At 35.5% G+C, this 25,087-nt stretch overlaps 2 protein-coding genes across 4 annotated transcripts in view; one reads left to right on the top strand and one right to left on the bottom strand.

Annotated features, from left to right (window-relative positions):
* Positions 1–25,087, top strand: part of LOC139122663 (uncharacterized) — a 249,372-nt gene that overhangs the window by 101,758 nt on the left and 122,527 nt on the right. The window lies entirely within an intron of this gene.
* LOC139122653 (annexin-B12-like) overlaps positions 6,074–25,087 on the bottom strand; it is a 47,572-nt gene continuing 28,558 nt past the window's right edge. For all 3 annotated transcript variants that reach the window (XM_070688246.1, XM_070688249.1, XM_070688250.1), the window contains 9 exons: positions 14,177–14,258; positions 13,710–13,804; positions 12,861–12,974; positions 12,212–12,302; positions 11,569–11,705; positions 10,619–10,808; positions 9,942–10,000; positions 9,008–9,130; positions 6,074–7,141 (listed from right to left, as the gene is read on the bottom strand). In XM_070688246.1, coding sequence (XP_070544347.1) covers positions 7,088–7,141; positions 9,008–9,130; positions 9,942–10,000; positions 10,619–10,808; positions 11,569–11,705; positions 12,212–12,302; positions 12,861–12,974; positions 13,710–13,804; positions 14,177–14,258 — 945 coding nt within the window. In that variant the 3' untranslated portion in view covers positions 6,074–7,087. The remainder of the gene's footprint in view (positions 7,142–9,007; positions 9,131–9,941; positions 10,001–10,618; positions 10,809–11,568; positions 11,706–12,211; positions 12,303–12,860; positions 12,975–13,709; positions 13,805–14,176; positions 14,259–25,087) is intronic.

The raw sequence follows: 25,087 nt of genomic DNA, 5'->3' as shown, positions 1-25,087 counted from the left end.
CTGCAGGTTATCAAGGGCTTTATAATAATCAACTCTGTATTTTTAGAAATCACTTATCAATAATCTAATTAAAATAATCATCTCTCAAATTGGAATTATATCTCAAAATTGTCATTTTGTGACAAGGTTCACATCAATTACGAAGAAAAAAAAACATCCGTTATAATTCATATCGGCCATTGCAAGGAGATCTTGGGCGACAAAACCTCATTCTCTTGAATCTATTTCTCTGTTACCGTAAAGAGTGACGTTCATCTGGTCGGATGTAACTTCTCATGTATTTTCCATTCGTATTGTTTTGTTTTGTTTGTAAAATATATTTTTCGCGTTTTCTTTTCGATTTTATGGGCGCTGGGAGAGGGGGGTTGTCGGTGAAAGAAGCAGACACGACTGTCCTGTTGTTCCAAAAGAAGCGGGTCAGCAACTTTCAATAAAGAAGTTTACCCGAATGTTTTGCTGTATAACCCGACAAAATTATCCAAAAATACTAAAATTATTCATTCAAGGAGTTTGCAAAACGGGAAATTCGAATTTATAAAATCTCAACAGACTGATTGGTACTGCACTGTAAAAATAGCGGACGTTAGACGCGTCTTTACGCGTTCAAAATGTACATGTCGGTGTTCAAATTTGAACGGCTACTGTTCATATTGTTAACACTAGTGTTCATAATATTAACAATGATGTTCTAAACCTGAACACTATGTGTTAACAACGACCTCCTTCAAGTGTTCAAAAACTCAGCATCACAGAAATTTTACAATACTGTGAAACAATTAACAGTCTTTTGTGTTTTTTACTTTACAATGGCTATAATAATTTACTATTAATTCACTGTCCGGTAAACGTACACGGATTTTGGTGTAACGAATTTCACACTAAGTGAAAAATATTTCCGGCCTACAATTGCTGAAAGCATGTTTTTTCTTAAAAAGGAGGTATACAAAATAATTTTACACGTTTATTAAGGGTTGAAAGTTTAAAAATTAGAAAAGAAAATCAGAAAACCACCATGAACGTTTTAATTTTAACATCGGCGTGCAAAAGGCGTTCTACTTCTTAACACTTGGTGTTCAAGTTTGGTGTCTTTTCCTATCCCATGATGCATCAAAACGGAAGTTGCGACATTTTTCTTGAAAGTGCACCCTGAAGTCGTGATCGTGCGGAAGCAAGACCAGAAAGGGTAAGTTTCCTCTCCAAAATAGTAAAAGGTATTAGATTTTTGAAGCATCTATATTATCGTCCTTTGAAATTAATTGTATTGTACCTTGAAATAGCTTAACTACGTGAAGAAACCTTTTTTCTTTCAGTGGCTGTTATACCAACAACTAGCTGTGACTACGCAGTGATACTTTTGGCCATAGCTTATCGATCGATCTCACTCGGGTCGAGGGTCATCGCAACACATGTAGCGATAACCCTTGACCTGAGCGCGATCGATACGCCTTGCATAGTACCGCTGCGTAATCACAGCTATTAAAACACATGTCTTTTAGTAGACACAATCGCATGTAATACAATGTATTGTTTCAGCATATGAGAGTCTGGCTTTTTTATTTTAATCAGTTGATGACAAGAAGCAGCAAATATTTTGTAACAGTATTGAAGAGAGGCACTGTAAGCTTATATGAAAGTCTCCCCTTTTCCTAAACCCTAATCAGCCCCATTTAAAGTTTCATATCGCCATATTACCTATTGTTGCATTTTTTTCAGGATGTAAAAAGTTTGATTTAACTGAAAATCGAAGAGTTGTTATAGAAGCTGGTGGTACAGATAACGAAGAAGATGAGTGTACAGGTAGCTGTCTGGAAACAAGCTTGAGAACCTCAGTTCATCTCTAATGTAGATTTAAACTTCCAAGGGTCAGTAACTGAATTTTGATAAATTTCTGATTTTTTGTTCTGAATTAATCTAAGCTTTGGTAGCATGTTATTGCTATGATCAACCAAATGTCGCCGGAGAATAAGCTTTCGCAGACGTGTAGTCTCTCTTATTTAAATTAAAGCTGAAAACGACAGACCATTCAGAGTAAAAATGTTCACTCTGAATTACTGATTTTTCTGAAATTTTCACTCTGAATTTTCTGTCACTTTCTGCTTCAATTTTTCATCCCCCCTTGCATCTGATGAAGGAGACTTCACGTCTTTGAAAGCTTATGCCCTTATAACATTTAGTTGATCATAGCCTGCTACCAAACCGTAGATTATTTTGTATTGTAGCACAACACGTCTCTTGTATTTAGCAACTGGTTTTTAGCTTTGCTGTCAGCTAAATAGGTGGATGTGTGGCAACCAAAGATTTTTCTTCAAAACAGGGTATACCAGAATTTGAAAGGTCTTTACGAAATTCAATATGTTTTAAATTTCTGAGAAGTATATTTTTGAAATGTCACCAATTTATGTCAGGGTTTATTTAAAGATATTACAAACAAACATACCTTTTCGTTTATGAAGGACTTTGTTGGACAAAGAAATAGGTGTTATCCTGCCAAGGACCCACTTTCCCCACTTTCTGCATGTTGTGCCTTACTGTGACACTTTGACAACTTGACATGTTGTGTTTAATTTAGTGTTGACAACTATATACCATGTGAACCAGAGAAGCCTTGACTAACTTTTTTCCTTCAAAATTTACAATTGTCTATACAAGAGGAAATGTCTTTAAGAAACTATCTTACAAAAATGGATTATGCATTTCATACATGTACGTCTTTTCAACACAATAAGTATGCCAAATTTTTAGCTTTTTCAGATGATTTTTGTACATTTTAAACAAGTATGAACATAAATGTAATCCACAATATGGTGATTTTTATTGCTTATGTTTTTGATAGGAAGGTGTTAACACTTTTGGTTTTTTCCTCTGACAACTTTACATACATACAGTAAATTATTGTATTTTACTTTAGAAATGTTTCGTGTATTTTTAGAATAAAATAATTTTACTGGATATCAATGGTCTGTAATGTTATTTCAAGGCTTGAACACCCCGTGAACGCCCAAAATTAAAGGTGTTCAACAAGCGCGCATCATGTGTTCTAGCCTTTAACACGCTTATCGTTGAACGGCGTCCATGCGTTCAAAAAGTGTTACAGCCCTTTGAACGCGTAAAAGCGTTCAATTTTTTGAACACATTTCCTGTGCAACGTGTGTTCAGATATGGAACACCATGGTGTTCAATATAGTGTCTGATGAACACATAGCGTTCAAAATCTGCACACGTGTGTTCAAAATTGAACGTTGGTTGAACACCTAGTGTTAAATTTCTGAACGTCTAGACGCGTTCAAAAAGTGTTACAAAAAGGCGTTTAATTGGTGTTCTATCCTTGAACACTTAACTTTACAGTGTGGGCGCTAGGCGAAGGACCTTGCGTCACTCATTCACGGGAGAGTGTTGGCGCAATTCAATTTGCTCACTTGTATATTATGCATGTGCCTTCCTTTGTAAAATAGTGTTTTGAATATTAGAAATTCAACTTCTCTTGATGGGATCAAAGTTATCCTCCAATCCTATGTTGGTGAATCCGGCAGAAACTAACTCACTACTGCGCAGACTCAAACGTGACGCATTCAATCGCTGGGAAAACCTGGCGTGAGCTGCCAAATTCCGGATAGGTTTGTACGAAATAGGAGAGACACAAGAGAAACTATCATAAATGATTTTATTTTTTTTGAAATTCACCGACTTGAACCAAGTCTAGTTATGCAACTGAAATTCTATTTTCCTTAATGTTCTCAAGCCTTAGCATGTAAGACTTGAAGAAGGGTGTATGTGTGCTGAACGCATTTATATAATGATACGATTTTTTATATTTTCGTTCATTCTCTTCTTTCCAGTTAAATGAATAAATTTTTGAGACAAGTTGCTTTGTGATTTTGTTCGTTCGCTTGACATATATATACAATTATGTAGATGTGTTTTATATGCCATCGTGTTGGAATATATCTACCTTTTCAAAAAAAGTTATGTATGTGTCAGGTTCAAGATCTCGTTGCAGTCAAATAGTGTCACTGTTGCAGTCATCTTCATTTGTCTTAACAGTTTGATTCTACGATATTGAAGTGCTGTGGTGTCTTTTTGTATTCAAATCTTCTTGGCCCTAGTGCCGTTAAAAATCTGCATTGCATTTGGTACAACACAGGATTTGACCTGAGGATCATTTGATTTCCTTGTGGGCCAGTGCTTTTTTAACCATTGGAGTGCCAAAGTCAATTTTTTCGCCTTTACAATATATATCCGAGTGTATTTTTTCAGATTTTTGTCATATATTTGATAAACATCTGTAGCCTATGAAATGTGATGTCCATTTTGTCCAAAATTATCAAAAATTTACAGAAAATTGGTAAAATGTTGCACTGTAATTTTTGTGGGAAAAATTACAGCACTCAAAGGGTTGAGTTACTGGCCTATTGGCAAGTAGAGATTTTGCATGAGTTTCGCATACTGCCCATGAACAGCGAACCAATCACTGTACCAATGTTTTATGAAATGGTGAGAAATGTATTCAGAATCTCACGGGAGGATTACCAGGAAATTATATATAAATGTCATGATTATTCTAATTCTGGCCATGTGTCATCACGAGGAATACCTTTTTTACTGAGCAAGTATCTGTACATATTTATTTGAACATGCTATTTTTGTCGCATTTTGTTCAAGAGTAAGCTATGCTTTGCAAATCAAGACTCACTACTGAAACCTAAAAGTTTGGACCATTTAGTAATCAGCCGCTTTTTAGGAGATGGCTGGGAGAGATGACATGTAGTTGAAGATATTGTCGTAGGGGGCGCTACATCACACAATCTTATAAATGTTCTGACTTGTTCAGTATCACCTCAAATATTATTAGCGTGTATATTTTTACTGTACAGTTGTTGTGGTGTTGCAACCAATATGGGATGTATATCATTATAGTCGTTTGTGACTCCTAGGTCAAAAAAGTTCTCCTTCGTGCCCTTGTCAGATGACAGGGTAAATAAAATTTTGGTGGAGACATTTCTCTGCATTCTTTACTGTGTTTGATATGTTAGATCAACGTCTATGAACTTGACTGCTGAGATACGTTCATGCTGAGTGACAAGATCACACTCTCATAAACCTTGTAACTGCAAACAATGAAAGGTGAACGAAAGCAAGGATTTGAATTTTCTGTCAATCATTCTCCTCACTCTCACTACCTTGCATGCATCACAGTGTTTGACTTCGAAAAATAAAGACAGGCCCTTTCTTTCTGCTTCCTTAAATTGTCCTAAAAAATATGAAAATCTCCTTTACAACCTATGATAGTAATTTTGTTACAATTTAGACCTGGGCAATTAAGCATGGAATCATTCCTTGAGATGTAGACTCGGATAGATGTGAGAACAGTAACTGTGTACCAGGGAAGGTTTACATTGAGTGAATTTGACAGCAGTCGCATTACATACATACATCCATCCAATGTATCATTTAATTTTGTATGAAGTCTTCATAACCTCTCACTACATGAAACATTTCTGAGTTTCCCCAATCGTTTTCATCAGTTAATCATTCAATATACTCATCATCAATTTCTTCTGTCTCTGTTCTTGTAATTATCCTTTCATGGTATTCAGACCCAGTTTTTTACAAATTTCCATTGATCTACCACTTGTGGGGGCTCATTTTGAAGCTTTTTGAGTACCGGTACTTAAACTTTTCTTCATCTTACTTTTGTGAAAATTGAAAATGTAATTTTTTTCCATAGAGTTAACACAAAGATGGCAGCCATTTGAATTTCAAATACCAGGAAATTTAAGGTAATTTTTTTCTCTAGTTCCAAAATTTGCATGGTGACCCAAGATTTTTTAACCAATGATTTTGAAAGAATATGGTTGAAAATTTCCTTGAGGAATGCATAAGCAAAGGTTTGTGTCATTCACTTTTGAGGCACATGCTGCCCTTAAGTAGGAATGTCCTTTCATTATCGGAGTCTGACAAATACAAGCAGAATATTTCATCATCTACTGTGTGTCCAATCAAGCCAATGTACCCAGAGATAGTCCTCCTGCGTGCATGTTGTGAAGATTAACAGTATGGTACGATACACAAGTGGTTTAGCAGTTCCATCTGTGCTTTATTTCTAAATGCATGAGAATGAACAGGGAGATTTATCTAAAAAAAACGAGTTGAAAGTAATGTCTTCGGTATAAATAGACTTCATGATTCTACTGAAATCAATCTTATTGCAGTCAATTTATGCTAACAGGATCTTCTTTGTAAGCTTTAAAACATTCAAAATTCTTGCCGAAAAATATGAGAATCTGCAGCTAAAATAACAATTTTCAAGCCTCTTTACAAACTGAAAAGATAATTAAAACTAAATTTCCTCTTGTGGTGAGAAAAGTTCAAATCATGCCATGATTTTTTCTGCATTTCCTCCAGGCACTTGTGTATGTAGTGTCAAACTTTGTGAGAGTTGTCAGCCAGCAAAAACTCATGTTTCAAATGGTTAGTGTAAGAAGATCAAGCATACAGGAATGTTTTAAGAAAAGCTGACACAATTTCATGATAGTTTTGAGTAGACAGCAGAGAGAAGTGTGTCCAAGTGATGAAGTTAATATTTCTCTGTTGTATGTTGTAGGCACAGGTGTATAAAGGCAATATTGTCATATAAAATGAGATTGATAGGTGCACAAAGATGTATTTAAATACTATCTCCTACATATATATCTGGGAGAGAAAAGTTAATATGTTCAGATAATCTTTGTTAGATTTCATGTTTCGTAGAAAAAATGGTCTCAATGCTTATGCCAAGCGGTCCTCTGGTGGTTGTATTTAGCGCCCTCTAGTGGTTGCATTTAGCAGCAACTAATCAGTTGAAAGTGCTGGAAATTCATTCATAGAAAGTTCTTTTCCGACAAAGACTATCTAAAATAGATGACATGGATAATACTTGACCTATCCTCTTGTTATTACATCAAGTTTTTATCATCGTGCATAATTAACGTGTAAATAGCTATATTGCCATCTAGATTAAAGTTTCCCGAAATTTATTACTCTGAAATAGATTTTCAAAATCTAAGAATTATGACTGTTACATCACTTTAATTCAATGTGCACTTGGTGATTAATTTCCGACGATAGCCAGGAGAATTTTCTTGTAGTCACCAGATGTATCATCCTGCATAAAGAAAAACAAAAGTACAAGCTTTGAATGTCAAGTCATTGGAAATAAAACAATCATTTTGATACATGGTCTCAGTAGATATTTAGTGACACTGTTAAGTCTGTAGGGTCCTGCCTTAAAAGCAAAAGTTGTTTGTCAACTTTACATCAATGCAAATTGGTTATCCTGATAAAAGTTTGGATGGATTAACAACAATACCATATTGTCAAAATATATAGCAAATGCAACAAGGAACTGTTATGAAACTTTGGGATCAAAGTATGGGGTTTTAATAATGTTTTGGAGGATATTAAAGAGGCACTCCCACTTGGTAACATTTTTAAAACGCATTTTTTTAATGCCAACGGTCGATATTTGATGTGGCGACTCCGCGCGGATCGTGAGATATCAATAAAAACATGTCATTTCCCGAGCGTATTTTTCACATCCCGAAGTTTTACGATTGTTTCTGGTTATGACCTGAAATCCCCTGAAAGTGTGTTGTTGTGCTGATTGACGATATTCTAAGGAGTCCAAAAACGTTCGAATGACGCAATAAATTTACCTCCTACTGCGATGACTTTATATACATCATTATCAATGCCTTTACCTCTGGTATTTCTTTTTTGAAACTTCTCCTTAGTTTTGTCGTTTTCATTTTTCTCAATCAGTTGTATTAGATATTAAACAATACCACATAGATATCAGTTTTTCCGTGTAAAATATTAGTTGCCTCTAATGACTACATTTTGTCGTCTGCCACACAGCTACGCGTGGTTCGATACATAGCGGCCGCAGCGTGTGTATGCGCGCATACCACGCCGCGGCCACTACGCATGCTATCTATCAACAACACCTATCTGTGCTAGTCACCTACGTGAATTCTCGTGGAATCAGCAAACTATGTTTTTCGTTTTTTTGCTGAGTCAGTAAGACTCGGCTTGCTCCAGCGGGACATGACCGATCACTGACGCGAATGGTACTGCTGTGGCATACAGCAGCATCAGCATAGACTCGTACTCCATAGCTTACTTGACAATGGCCCCATTGCCAAACGTTCTATGTTCGGAAGCTGAATTCAGGTGGGCCACCGGAATTCAAACTTTAACTTTTTTGAGGATATATTTTTATTGATATCTCGTGATCCGCCCGTAGTCGCCATGTCAAATATTGACCGTTGGCATTAAAAAATATGTGTTAAAAATGTTACCAAGTGGGAGTGCCACTTTAAGTATGAAAGAATGAACCATTGTTGGTCTTCATATGTTGTTTTGTGTTTCCTAACACACATGTGTGTTAAATAACTCTTAGCTTTGTTTTACTGACCATCATCACTCTAAAACAAAGTCAGTATTTCCCGTATTGGTTTTCCTCTTTCACTCCTGTCATTGTTAAAATTCGTTAACTTGCAAACTTTCAAAAGGGTAAAAATTTGTAAAATGGTTGGGACATAATTTCAAAGAAAATTTGTCTGTTGTCAAATATTGGGTTTTCTCGTCTCTGTTGGGCATAATTTCATGAAACTGACCAATAAAAATTACTGTCACAAGGCACATTTAGAAATTGTAATAGTTCTATTGAATAGATTCCCTGAGCTTTGAAATAAATAGTAATTTGAATTGCAAATATAAATTTGGGATCCCTGCTCAACATTGTAGCACGCATTCTTGTTTGTGCTATTTTCTATTCTGTCCTAAATGACAGTTCATAATAATTAAAATGAACATTACAAATATCAAATAAACATACTTTTTCTGTGTGGTATGACAATGAAGATGGCAACTACACAGATTAGCTGAAATTACAATGCACAGTTCTTCGCAGTCTGCTCTGACAAGCTAGTATGTTAAAGAAATATTTGATTGACGCATGGGTACTTACAGCAATGAACTGTGACAGAGGCTGTGAATACATTCTTTGGAATTCATGTTTGATTTGCACCAAGTCCTTTTCACATCGCGACACAACCACACGTATCAAAGTGTCGTCATCTGTGCCAAGTCCCTGTAAGGAGCAAAGAATTGACCATGAAACAAATAAAATGACTGTTGAATTAGCTGGGTCAGTAAAGACAATATACTTCAATGAAGATTGTCTACAGTCTACACGTATCCTACAGTTACAAAACCCTACCTTTGGTAATAAACTGTACCCAACAAATCTACGTAGACTTACACACACTATGATTTTATGCAAATTATGCAACAGACATTCAGTTCCTACATTCTGTTAACCTGTTCATCCCGAATTTCCTGTAAAAAGACGCATAATCGCCATAGATAATGATGGATTTGAACTGAACAATTGATTTGAACCAAACTACAGTAATAAAAGGGTAAACCCTTTTTCTGCCTGACAGTATCACTTCCCAAGTCAGTGAAAAGTGGTTTTGAGCCAAAATCATACATCTTTTAACCCGCTTGGCTTGGTCTGTTATAGCAGCTTCAGTCTCTTAAAGTCATGTTTACAGTGTCTCTATTTTCAGGGCCTTCAAATGTTTAATTTCTTGTTCAAATCATAGACACCCTCGAGAAAAACATGTATTTCTCGAGGGTCTATGTCAAAATGGACGATACGGGACATGCTATGCTTCACCAGTTTTAATCAACTTGACCTGATGGCGACATATGAACTTGGCAGGATACGATTTAAACTAGTGAGATGGTTTTCATTCAATGTTCACAGAAAGTCAATTATACAATTTTGAAATCATTGAGATACATTTCCTGAGGGCATACTTTAGCAATTACATCATCTCCAATTTCAGAATATTATAAAAGATTATTCAAATTAAATAAATTGTTATTTACATTACCTTCATGGATTTGTACAGTTGCTCTGCAAAGTAAGCAGCTTTGTTGCGCACACATCTCACTGCAAGAAACAAAAATTTTAATCATGTAAGTGATTTGACAATGTGACTGAGATAAAACCGTGGCAGTTGAAAAAGATTCAAGTATGGTCTGCCTGCGACACCTGTGGATGTTAGTACCAGCTATCACTATCATCTGACAATCTTGAAAAGTTCAACCTTCATATATGTGAGTTCAAGCATGCACTTTTGCTGTACACATTTTTGCTGGACTGATATTTTCGTAATCTGTTTTGTTTTTGATTCATTTGAACACTATATTTCAGTACAATACATGAACACTTCCTCGAGCCAGCCCATGAATTCTTTTACAAGGATATGATGTGAGACTGGTAACAAGTACACTTGACAACATGTCTGATGTAAGCTTTATTGTACTCCTATTTGAACATAAAAAGAATTATTTTACATAGGAACAAAGATCGGATTCATAATGCGTGAGGTTGGCCCCTGTTACTTTAGTTAAACTTGTTTCTTGTGTGTAAATTTCCTTGCAGCATTTTATTCAGTAACATGAACGAATTCTAAAATAACTTTTGTTTCACTTTTCTAATGAAAGATATCATCACCAACTTCACAAAACTTGATGTACTAAGTTTGAAATCACACCAGTGACTTACCGATGGTAAGCAGACCCTTCTCAATGTCTCCAGAAAACTCACTCTTAATAGATTTTTCAATGTCTCGTTTGGATATCTTGGCATACTCATCAAATGTCGCACGCAACTGTTCAAAACTTCTTGATGCTAGGATGGCGTTGAATCTTGATTCATCTGTCCCCCATTGCTTCTCACCGGCATCGTACAATGCCTTGGAAACAACACAGAAGTGACATAATTGAAATCACTGCCTGGAAAGTGTTGGGTGATGTCACTTGTTTTCACAGCAAGTGCAAAATAATTTGTTTCTGAAGTTCGTAAGGTCCTTTCTCCCTTTGAAAAACAGCAGGGAACTTGTTCCCTCTGGAAAACAACTGGGAATGCTATACGCTCGGTGGACAGTAAGGAACTACAATCAGTACATTTCCAACATGAATCACACCTTTGTAAGTTTAATACAAAGGTATAGTTTCTTTGCAATCTTCCTCATTCAAGAAGTATGGAAAGAAATAAGGAGATCACCAGGGGATGGGTCCTTGATAAAATTCAGTGGAAAACACCTATTAGAATTCTTAATTATTATCCTAGGATGTGGCAAACTAGAAGAGTCAATACACCTACAACAGATGTTCAAGAGCAAGCTTGGGAATGCACCAAACTTGAGATCATGGGGAAGGATAGATGAAGCCGCCTCTACCAGTGCTAATATTGTAATAAACTTGATCTTTATATATAACAATGTTAGAACTAAGGGCAAGACCTGGGGTATGGTTGTAGCTGACCATTGGAAAACACACATGATATATCTCTAAATACGTTAAATCCAGTTGACATTAAATCTGAAAATACATTCAATGTGGAGGAATAATTTGACATTTAATATTGACACTGAGGGCGCTAGTCATCACTGTCAGTCCAAAGGCTCTGTCATAAACATAAACATAATAACTGAAAGTTAATGACCGACTCACCTTGGCATCAGCCTGAGCTTTAGCAACATCAACCCCTACTTTCTCATCTCTGCCTCCCACTGACATAGAAACCATCAACTTTCTGAAATGTCCAGATGTCTCCGATCTCAGGGCATCTTCGAGATCTTTGCCATGATCTGGGGAAATGATAAACACACTTTACTGGATGGAACCTATTTCATATATTTCATTACATCAATGCATCTATAAAGTGATTTTCATGCATTGAATAAAATAGAATACAGCACAGATGAAATTAAAAACATTAGAACTAAAATAATGAAAACCCAGACTGAAAATAAAATACATGTAAAAATGATGAATTAAGCAGATAAAAATTGCAAAAGGAATAATATGACATGACAATTTTACACTTGACAAGCCTTATAATATGAACAGACTTGAAACTTCAACCTATGATCATGATTTGAAATTTATACATCACAGTCTTGCACATAGTGTAACAATGCTGAGGGATCGATGTTCTTGTAAACGTTGAATCCACTGACAAATACTTTGTAAACAACCAATCTCCTGACAAAACTACCAAAAGAAACAGATCTGCATGCATACAATTTTTACTCACTCTGAAAATAAAATCAGTACCTAAGATTTCTATAGTGATGGATTTGTTTAACTCTACCTTTCTTGTAGGCTAATTTCATGGCCTGTATTTCAGCGTTGGTTCTGGTGCACATGATTTCAATCAAAGCAGCTTCATCAGTCCCGACACCCTGTCAATCAAAAACCCATGTATAAAGTGTGAATTCGGTCAAGTCTGTCAATCAAAAACAAATGAAATCATGAATTCAGTCAGGGGAGTTGAAGCTGACCAATAAATGCATTGTGTTACTGAATAAAATCGACAAATCTGTCAAAATTGAAATCAGATTTCCATAATAAAAGAGCTGTGCCAATTGAACTGATGATTCAACACATTTCATGCAAAATACAAAATTCACTTTAACATTTCCATATTGCTGTCAAGATTTTCAAATCAAGGAATTACTGCATGTTTTTTCTGGGTCTGACATTTAACCCTTTCACAATCATAGCGTGACCCAACTCTATTGTTGAAGAGAGGGAGTAAGAACGATACGATGCATGATTCTCAGCCGATGAATATTTCTTTATTCATAATGACTACTTATTGACTTATTTGCATATTCAAGGCACCCATGAATACACTTTGCATCAATGAATACACTTATTTGGAAGACTGAGCATTGGATGATGAGGAACTATGGACAGGGAGATTAAGAAAGAAAGGTAAAACAGGAGAGATTGGTTACCTTCATTGCTCTTCTCAATTCCGCAGCATCGAATTGTGGTGCAGACAGCATCAGTGCCAGGACTATCTTCTCCAATTTACCGCTCAATTCACTCTTGAAGTCTTTCACCAAATCCTTAACATAGACATACATCATGGTGACCATAGACATACATCATGGTGACCATAGACATACATAATGGTGAACATAGACATACATCATGGTGAACATCATGGTGACCATAGACATACATCATGGTGAACATAGACATACATCATGGTGAACATCATGGTGACCATAGACATACATCATGGTGAACATCATGGTGAACATAGACATACATCATGGTGAACATCATGGTGACCATAGACATACATCATGGTGAACATCATGGTGACCATAGACATACATCATGGTGAACATCATGGTGACCATAGACATACATCATGGTGAACATATCAGTAGACACACATCATGGTGAAATCACAAGCTGTATTGACAGTGCCACCATAAATAGATTTATGTCGCACAAAGAATTTTTCTACGATACACGGGGCCAAGAATGATGACAAAACATGCTATGAAGCAAAACTGTTTGTGTTTTACAGCAGAATCAGAACTCCTTGGTGAAGTGGCATCGTTAAGCAAGGCCTTACAATCACATGCATCAACTTTTGAAGGAAGGATATCGATACAGAATACATGCATCTGTTTCTGTAATCCAAAAATTTGCATCGCACCCAGTCATTTTATACTAGATCATGACAGAGAACGGTTTAATCTTTCCTCAGGAAAAGTTTCAACAAAAGTTGACAATTTTCTGTTTCATGGCATGTATTAACTTGATACTATTGAGGGTTAAATACCTACCCGGCCAAACATTGTCTTGTAATCTTTCAATATTTGCTGTCGCTGTTCATTGCTACATGATGTTACAACATGAATAATGGCTTTCTCATCAGTTCCTGGAACACAAAGCAAAATAATCACATTATTTAGAAGAAATTTATATAACTTGTATGAGGCACGCGTGTTTTACATGTATCTTGCTTTCAATCACAGTATCACCATACTTTCACAAATCATTCTCATCATACACGTTCACGTAGGAATATTTCAGAAATATTCACAAGAAATCTTTGTGAAAAGGAATTGGAAAGTTGAAACTTTTTCGATCAATTTAGTTGGAAAATGTAATAACGTATCTATTCTCTATTTCGAAACTATGAACTTCCTCAATCAGATCTTGCCATGCTGAGATGAAATAGCAATCCTCACCAACTTCAATATAGTGAGGGCAATGTTGTACAGGACATGACCACTCAAACAAGACTTACCAAGACCTTTCATGGCCTTCCGCAAAACTTCAGCCTCATTTTGACCGTTAAAGCCTGCCTTTGGCTTGATAGAACCTTCTTCCTGTGATTAAAACATTGTTGATTGAGGAACAGTGATTAAAAAAGTGCGATATACCTCACAGTTTATAAAACATTGAAGAATTCAAGAACAAACACCAAGAAGATTGGAGGTAGACTTTGCACGAGACACACCGATGGATTTTAGTACGATTATGTGGTTCATTATCAACGTTGTGTTCAGCTAAAACACCACAGTATGGCAAATCCAGAATAGGATGCGATGTACAGATTACCAACTTGCAGTCAAAGAAATGTGAAATGACACTTTTCAAAACTTAGAAATGTAAAACCGCACATTTCAAAACTCCAGTGAGATAAAGTGCTATTTGTAGTTGTGTTGTACATACTGAATACTACACATAACCTGGTTTGTGGTGATTGCATCAATTAATGACATTAAATGATGTGGGATGGTTTTAGTTCTGTGATTTCAACACTTTGTATTACTGAGCAATGAAATTGATGTGCCAACAGATATTGTCTTATGTTCCATAGAATCAAGAAAATCATACTTGCAAACAGCATTCCACCATTGGTCAAGGAAGTTTCTGTCACTTTGAAAATCTGCATTTGTGTACTTCATATTGAATTTGAGAATGATTTTGAAAATTATTATTTGTAGTATGGGAAACCAAGTTCCTGACTTTCAAGTTTTGTAAAGAACACAACAAAAAAATTGTACAAAAGCAGAGTCCACTTTTGACACTAAAAACAGTTTTTGTATGGACTAAATCCATAGGTGAGAGATGAGTGATGGTCAAAAGTTTTTTATTACACACTCGGAAAAGATGCAGAACTTTTGGAGCATTTGTAAAGCAATATTCTTTAAGAGTTTGAGAACTAATTTTCAAACATGAAGCAATGATAATTTGCATATTCAAGGATGCACATTTCCAAAGGAAAATACCTGTTGATAGAAATCTAAGAGAATCGTGGGTAATTGATGGTTTGATGACTTCTGTGTCCCACATTGATTGTCCAGTACAGTGTTTTCCATAATGCATACATCTAGCTAGCCATTCTTTCAGTGAAAAAGTCAAAAAGTAACGACAAAGTTAAGTTTACCAGACTTGTACATCTGCTGTTTTATAAGTTTTGTAATTTTCTAAAATTTCTTGTGGAATACTGCGGTCAGTTTTTAAACCATTCTATCAAAGTGATGATCAATCATAGAGATCTTTTCATGTATTAATGGAAGAATTCATCTCTGTCTTCTGTTTTCATCCATAAACAGAAAATTTTACGATACAAACATATATATTTGCTAATAATAGCTTATTCTATTGTATTTCTATTATCTTGTCAAATCACAAATCATCTTGACTTGATAATTGATCAGAGCAACAAATCTGCCATTTTCTTTCAGTGGAAATTGAAGTTAACTGTCACTAACATCTGCTTTGAGCAAGTGACAATGAAATATGAGTCTAAACAAGACTTAGCGGCAGGTAAAAACAACGTGAACCAAGAGAGAATCCCAATAATGTGAATCAAAGGAAATTACTCCGCATGCGAATCCATTGCTTTTTTCATTGACATGATCCAAAATACAATCATAATCCGGCATAGACTTACCTAATTCTCTGAAGTTTTATGTGTTTGTAGATAGCAGTAAAGAATGGCTAGCTTGGTAGCATTCAGAAATTGTGCCTGGACATTCAAATCACCGGAACAGGTGTACGTTACTATCATGCTAGTGTAACACAGGCAGTTCTCTAGTGACAGAATTTGTGACCTTTGACCCCAGGTGAAACAGGGAATATTTGAATACTTTTATGGTGACTGTTACACTGGCATGGGATTGGTAAAATGATATGTAAAAAAGTTTGGTTGACTTGTGTATATTTAGGAAACTCTAAGTTCACCCTTAAGTACATAGACACATATTAATTCTGTCATTTTTGTCACCAAAACTTAAATGTTTCAATGGCTGATTGTGAGTATTGGAGTTGCCTGCAACGGCTGACCTTGAATACCGTGAAGAAACACATACAGAAAGCCACTTAATGATGGGTTATTGATTTTGGTCCAAGCACAATTTCTGAAGTCTGCTTTCATAGCAAAGAGAAAACACAGATATACTGAACAAAACGTGGTACCTGCTAGAAGTATGTGCCAACTGGGCTGCCATTGATTAGCTGCGGTGTCCAGATGACTTGAAAAGGGCATGATGGGAAGGGAAGCAGATCACAGCAAACGGAAGGAGGGAATGGTCAGGAGAAATGATGGCTACAAAGGCGCAGCAATGTTTTGTCTGACTATACAAGTATAATAGATTGACAACTGCATGTCACAAACACCCAGATGATATGTCTAGGTGATTTTTAAGGCTGTACACTACATTGTCATTGCATTCGTATGTCACATTCAAGTCAAGTTGTTTAAAAGCAACGAGGCGTAACATGTCTCATACGTTGACTTTTCACAAAAAATTTGAATATTAAATTTAAATTTAAAGGCCCCCTGAAAACTCTGTGCCTAGATACTGTTCTTACAATTGTTGGTGACCAAATCTGCTACAATATAAGTGAAAATACCTCTAGGTTTGGTTAAATTCCACTTTTTATTATTGACTAGGCACAAGAGGAAGTGATACTCTCTGGCTGGAAAAGGGTTTAAAAACTGCAAAGTGGTTAACCGCAGTGCAATTTGGCACACACCCTGAAATATCAGCATTGTTTGCGCTGATGAAAAATATCTCAAACTAACTTAACTTCCCTAAAACTTTACAACCCTTTATGAACAATTGACCAACACCTATCATTCCAAACAACTGATCTCCACATACTTAAGACTAGTTCCTATTTTTGTTTATCATAATTTACACTAATATCAACACTTAGTGATATTTCAGTATCCATTCTAAACATTATGCAACTGAATATAAAATTTATTGATCTTTTCCAAATAAAAACTTCAGCTTCACAAAGAGAGACTGTACTATTAATTGGCAAAATCAATAGCTCAGGATAAGAGGAATTAATATTACAGAACTAGTCATGCAGTCGTGACATCTGTTTTACAAAGGAGACCCTTGGAAAATGAATGGCTCTGTATGGAACATCGACACAGCTAGTGGTTGATACAATCTGTGGTAAGATTTCACATCGAATAAAAGGAAAATTATGCTATATGGCACTGAACAACTCATTAAATTCTAAATATTCACCATACGAATTTACTAAAGTAGTTATTAAATTTCATAAAAGTTTACTCAAATAGCGCCATGCTCAAACACTTGAAAATTTCATGATGAAAAAAGCTGTTCTAAAGATTTCTTGATTAAAGGAATTTAAACAGAACTAAACAACCTGCAATGCCAGACACACAGACAACCTACAACCAAATCATTTAGGTTATATACATGTTGTTAGGCTGCAAGACTTGGATTTGTAGATCTTAACAGTTCTCAAAGTATTAAAAGGATGAGAGTTGTAATATTTGATGCTTTTTTCATTATCTTTATTCTATAATATGAATATATTGCTCTTCTCCTCCAAGTATGGTAATGTTAAAATTATTTATCGTAGCCTTGCAAGCAATTATCATTTTATAGGATAGACAAATCATTGTTGACAAGATAATTCTAGTCTAGACTAGAATTCACTTGTCAACAATACAAAGACATATTGTATACACACACGGCAGATATTCCCAAGCTAAATCTATGCATTGTAACATGCTTTTGGGAGTACAAATCATTACTCAAATAGCGCCATGTTCATAAACGGAACAAAAATACTGGAAAAAGGCAACAAAAGTTCCGGCATTTTCCTACTACAAGGAAGACTGAAAAGTCACAGTGACTGAGATGTAAACCTTGCTAGAGTACAATAACTGCCTGGAGGATCATGAAAATGGACAGGTTGTATGGCGCCATTCTCAGCTGTGCTTGACATTAAATGCTACAACTGCTTTGTCGGTAGTAGGGGCAAATTTCATCTGGACTGTACCGGTATCATGTTATCGTAGATATACAATTATTTGGTGATTGTAACATGGCGTATCAATTTTTAATGTCTTTGATGAATTCATTGGTCGAGAAAACTATGAAATTATACGTGACGTTAGGAAACACATTCATATTGTTTTGATTTGAAGGAATCATGGGTGCTCTGACATTAATCCCCTTTGTAGAAGGCAGCAATTACTGCTGGTAAAAAACTTTACTTGTAAATCTGAGATTCTGTGCCAAGTAGCTTTGTCTGTAAAAAGACTCAAGTATTATGTTATACTGTGCCTTATGAGGTATGGAAAAAGAAACTTAGAAATTTGTTGCATTTTTTGCATTAATATATGTCTTTGTTAAAATGTTCAGACACAGAATTGCCTGACATGCATTGTGGCTGTTGGAATGCCCGATTAACTTTTGGATACAACTTATACATTTCCCTAGAACTGAACAAAATTAGAACATTAAAAGCACATTCAGTTTGATACAAATTGTCCTGTGTCTTGATTTGCATTAACTTGGTAACTTATTAACATATACATGTATTGCACTTGGAATGCTTCTATTAAATGAACTTTCTAAATTTGTTATTGTTAATGAAATCCTGCATATTTCATTCTTTTCAATACATCATCTATTAAAGGGACATAAGCTGTAACTTGTGGCAAGTTTTTCAGTATTCTGCTTCTGTATATCAACTATCGTGTCTGACCCTAATCCGTTTGTCATGCTGAAATTTCGAGTATTCTTTTTGTCAACACAGCTTGTATGTGTGTAGTGATCATTGTTTATTGTTTACAAATGCATTCTAGTCCGGACTTGAATACAATTTTCAACAATAACAATGGAGATTATACTCATATAGGTTGTGTCGATATGCTAAATACTTGGCATTAAATTACAGTTTAGGGATTCAATGCAGAAAGTGTAGGGAAACCACAAAACAAACCGTCTGAAAAAATAACCAAAAGATACAGCTTATGCAGCTGTAAGAACTAAACTCTCTGGGTCAAGCTGATTAATAATTTTCATTTTTTAATCTAATTTCTATGAAGTTATTACTCAATAAACCTTGATTACAATTTTCACTGGTTTGTTGAAACACGACATTGCTGCACCTTAGTAGATCACATGTACTTTATGACCTTTGACCTTATGTTTCTTTTTGTCTTTGTATTTTTTCTTTCCTGAACCAGAAGATGAGGAGGAAGAGGAAGAGGACGAGGAAGATGATGATGAGGATGATGATGAGGACGATGATCTTTTGCCCTTTTTCTTCATCTTCTTCTTCAGTTTCTGCACATACAGAGAAGAGTTGTATCCAAAAGAAATTCAGAATCTCTGTATATCGTCATGCAGAAGGAGACTGCCTGGAAGAAGATGCTATCTTGTTTGCAATGATAACATCAGTTTGAAAACTAAAGTCTGCTTGTCCATGCTCAAACTCAGACTATAAATTCACTTTGTGATCAACACTGATGCCAGCATCTGTCTGTCATCCGTGATCTTTCAATTATTGAAATCGTGTCTCCGCGATGACAATATTCTGGTCCAGAAACAAGTCATCAAATATCTGGTTTCTTTTAAAAAACGCAAGCTTTTCTTGACTCAACAATGGTTCCTGATGTTAAATCACAAATGTTGAATCATTAAATGTCAAAAGTTCTGCAGGGAAATGACGTTTTTCATTATTCTGTATCTCATCACTGATGCAGTCAGTAGATCTTTAACTGTCAATCTTTCACATCTATTCTGGATGGTAATTATAACCAAGTCTTTTTTTTTTCAATTACAATAAATTCAACATTATATCTGGAACGTGGTACATGTTGCCCTTTCTAAGAAAGTAGAGGTATGGAGCATTGCAGAGAATATCAAATCAAAACAGCTGACCGTAAAGCCATTTTTTGGTGTTAACGTTCCTTTGCAACGTTCATGTTTGGACCCAGTCAAAATCTGTGCCAAATTGTTTAATTGACTTGCATACTTCTGCTGTTGGTGAATGTAAAACTGAGAGTATGATTATGACATCCATTTCAAATTCAAAAGAGATCTCAGATTTTTTTAAAAAATACCTTTTCTTTTCAATTTTGACTCACACGATTATTTTTACTTGATGATTAGTGAGTCAGTGAATAGGAAAGACCTCGATTTCTTATCAATAAACTTCGTGACTGTAAACTGGAAGATCATTGTTCAGTGGCCATTTGTCATGAGGGGAGGAGTTTGGAAAGGAATGCCTCAAGCTGCAGATCTTCCAGTCTGTGATTACACTCTACCCCTGTCTGGTTGATTATGCACCAAAAGCAGAACAACATTCAGATATAGATACAATGATGCAATCAACCATTGTTAATACATAGGACCACGTAAATACACAGACATATGCACATTATCCTCACACTGATACACACATACAATACACAGACACAATTATGCCACTTGCATATACACAAAAACAAACAAGACGGATAGTAAACACACGTACTTTCACCTAAATAACCATGGATACCATACCAATGACATAAGAAGGATGATGATATTACATGTAAATGTATCACTTGCTGTCTATTGACACAATCGCTTCAAATTAGACTTGATATCTCTCAGCTTAATCATGGTAGAGAAAGCAATTGCATAAACCGTCTGGTTTAATAAAGGAGAAAAAACCATGTAAACCTCCTAACTTAGTGAAGTTTAAAAACCCTACAGTTCAGTGCTGCTGATGTGCAGCATGCTCGGAAGATCATCTCTGATTGGTCACTATTCACAGCAACTTACGGGGGGGGGGGGGTCTATTTGCATTATTCAATTATACATGTAACTGTAAGATTCAACCATCCAATTGGATAATAGCTTCTTATCAGCCCATTCAGTGTGGTAAGGATAACATCGGTATAAACCCCCTAGCGTGATGAAGGACAATACAAGTTACCAATACCTTTGCATAATCTTGTTCTGCATGACATTATGTTCACTATGCTGAATAATGACAGGCTGTAATGCAATTGAAACCTAATTTGCGATTTATCATTTCACTTTTAATCCACACATATGTATCAGTTACATTCCAGTATGATCATATTTCAAAACAATCTCCACGCTCACCATGAAAACCTAATTATCGTTCATGAACTTTGCTCTATATAGCAACGACACATTCAATACTTTCCAAATTTTTTTCATTTCAGAGTAATCCAAATAGTTGTGTTGAATAATGGTTGTTATTTGCAGTAGGTGCTAAGTCATGTACAACAAGACAATCTGTTCATTGCAATTCATGTTTTCATGTTTGGATATTATAAGTTACATCACAGACTCTGCTCAACTGCTAAATTTCCTTGCATTCAAAATATGAGAAATACCTCACACGAGACCTTGAAAATTAATGTCTAAGTGAATTCACGAAACTATCATATGATCTTCATTTATCACTGTAAAAGATTTTTAATGAATATAAAGAAACAGCGTCTTCAAATTAGAAGATGCTGTAAAAGATCAAAGTCTCATTGACTTTATAAAACAGGTTCTTAAGGTAGCTACATACCTTTTAGACACTTTCAGATTTTTATTATTTTCTCAATTGAACACGTCCCAAACCCCAATAAAGTATACATTTTCTGAAAGCCCTGATATAGAGCTATCCGACCAAGCACTGTACACGGTCATTATTTGCATAAGAGTCACGTGACAAGCGTTTTGCTGAACCTTCCAAAAACCAGTTTTTCCCGCCTTATGCAAACACGCTGCAATATTTCCGGTTGGAATTTCTTCATTGACAAGCCTTGACAATATCCTTCAAAACCGTGTCTGGGATTTTTTTTATATGCCTTTGGTTTTTTTTTTAATGCGCTCTTAAAGGTGTTAGATGAAGGTGCTTTTCAAGGAATTTTAATTATCACGCCATATAATTTGAATGGAGCCTCCGGGAACAAATCGCAGACACCATTTTGAAGGATATTGTCAAGGCTTGTCAATGAAGAAATTTCAACCGGAAATATTGCAGCATGTTCGCGTAAGGCGGGAAAAACCGGTTTTTGGAAGGTTCAGCAAAGCGCTTGTCACGTGACTCTTATGCAAATAAGACCGTGTACTGTGCTTGGTCAGATAGCTCTATATCAGGGCTTTCAGAAAATGTATACTTTATTGGGGTTTGGGACGTGTTCAATTGAGAAAAAAATAAAAATCTGAAAGTGGCTAAAAGGTATTTAGCTGCCTTAACCCTTTGATTGTAAAAGTCAATTTCTGTCTCCTTCATAAAATATAACCCAGATAACTTTTTTCAGCATGAAACATTTTTTTAAAAGATTTTTAGTAAAATTTTGATCAAAAACTGTAGCCCATGAAAAATGATATCAATGTGATCTAAAATTATCAAAAAAATTACAAAAAAAATTTGTAAAAATTTGTAAAATATTATACTAAAATTTTGATGGAGAAAATTGCAGCACCCAAAGGCTTGATACACTACACTATCATGGTTTTACTACATATTATCAGCACCACATGATTCAGCAACTGAAAGTCAGAAGATGAAAGGCTCACATATCTTGCAATAATTAACCCTTTGACTGCTGTAATTTTTCCCACCAAAATTTTAATGCAATATTTTACCAATTTTTGTGAACTTTTCAGTAAGTTTTTTCATAATTTTGGACCAAATGGATATCACATTTCATCAGCTAGTTTTTTACCAAAATTTTGGCAAAAATCACAGAAAAAATTGACAGTGGTATATTTTATAAAGGTGACAAAAATAGACTTTGGCGCTCAAAGGGTTAATTTCTTTGTTATATTTCATAAACTACTTTTGTCAAAGTTGATCAGTACAATAGCTACTTCATGAAAACATTTGGAACTTCAACACAAACAGAACTCAGTTAATGACCCTGCCAATGGTCCTCCATTCATTTTCACAATATTTGTATTTATCAATTTAAAATTCCTCACAGAATGAGCAAATTTTGAAGAACATTTGAAGTGACTGATTTTCACAAAGTAATACAGAATCTGCCATCAGTTTATAAGTACCTCTCTGTACATCTGCAATTTTCAGAGCAACTAATGCACCTCCGGGACAGACATTCAGACTCTTAAATTGCTACAATTCTTTTCTGATCTACCACTTGTGAAGGCTCATTTCAAAGCTCTTGGAGAAAGAAAAACTTTTACCGTTTTAGTTTTTCAAAAATCCATATTCAATTTTTTCCCAAAGAGTTGATATAGTAACACAGGGATAGCAGCCATTTTGAATCTCAAATATCGCAAAATGTTGGGCAATTTCTTTCGCTAGTTCCAAACTTTGTATGGTGACCCTCCCCCCCAAATTTTTATTGTTGATTTGGTATGAGAACGGTTGAATGTTTCATTTGAAAAGTATAAGTCTTTCACTTTCGAGACACATACTACCTTGAGGGACAGAAACCGATATTGGCATTCTACAAACTGAGAAGTGATGCTGCCATTCTGGACACGCTTGCACAGTCCAGATTATTAATGGTTTAATTAGTTGATTGTGTTCCACTGTCACGATCATCAAATACGGTAATTTGTCATGCTATACACTTGATGAATTACCCATTGTCGGATGGATTGTTGCAAGTGATTAATCAGAAGTTTCTTCCTGCTGAAATAATGAATTCAAAGTACGGCACGTGGCTGTGAGCACATGATGGGGATTTTCACAAACTTGTGACAGAAGAGAGTAGATGTAACTCCACTGAACTACAAGAACCATCACAGGATGTGTTGATCATGGCAACCATTCTTGTTACAACCATCGTCTGGAACTCTTGCACCTGAGGAGTAACTTAAATATTCTTTGGCATTGCTTAGATACCAAATTCCAATGGCAGAATGTTTAGGCACCCTCCCTGGTTTAGGGCACGTTTATGTGGGTGTGTCACATTGTATCGATAGCACTACAGAACCATGGTAGCTAAACAAAGAACCCACCCATTATTTCTCTTTTGAGATTTGGTAGTCAAAATGATCCCTATTGACCTCCTGACCTCGTTGACCTTTACAATACTTTCTAAGACTTCAGGATGGTGACCTGTCTTCTAGGCTTACTCTGAACAAGGATCCTGGCACCTACTTTGAAGTGATATTGATCAAAACAGCCCAAAACTCTATATGAGGCCTTGATTTATTTAAATACACCAACAAACCATTGACAAACTGATCAAAAAATTTGAAAATTTGGACAAGTAAATTTTCAATATGCTTGTTAATGCAATTAGAAAGTGAAATATATCCTTTTTTGACCTTTAACCTTTGTTGAACATTAAGGAATGGCACAAGTAGACAGACTAAAACACACAATGCTATTCAATTATGGAGTTAATTATTGAACACTGTACTGGTACCTATGTATCCAAAATGAATTTGCTGGCAACCCTTTCCCATCATGACAATATCTCAAATAATTTGAACCCATCAAATTTTTAATGAATTACATGTAGAATGTGTTTATTCAACCATATTTATATTACCCGTACATAATTAAAGTATTTTGTCACTAATGGCCATTTTCCTGCATGAATTTTGAAAAGCAACAAAATAGGTTTTTAACATGTTCACTTGGAGTTCCTGTAAAGAGATTCGCATACATCATTGATAACAATGGGTCAAACCATGGTGGTGAAAAGGTTAAAATCAGAGATGTTGGTTGCCAGGGTATTTATGCAACAGCCAGACATTTGATATTGTTTGCAGTAGTACATGTGCATATTGCACCATCCATAACATGGCATCATCCTTCAGTCCGTGATCGCGGTTTCTTTCAAGGACAGTTCAACAAAATACAGATCAGTTGCAGAAGCAATATCTATTCTCAAATTAAAATGATTCTGATTAGCACCCCAGTTCACATTATT

Source organism: Ptychodera flava, chromosome 22, assembly GCF_041260155.1.
Source record: "Ptychodera flava strain L36383 chromosome 22, AS_Pfla_20210202, whole genome shotgun sequence".
Lineage (NCBI taxonomy): Eukaryota > Metazoa > Hemichordata > Enteropneusta > Ptychoderidae > Ptychodera > Ptychodera flava.
Note: the sequence above shows the minus strand (reverse complement) of the source record. Positions and strands in the feature narration are given on the sequence as shown.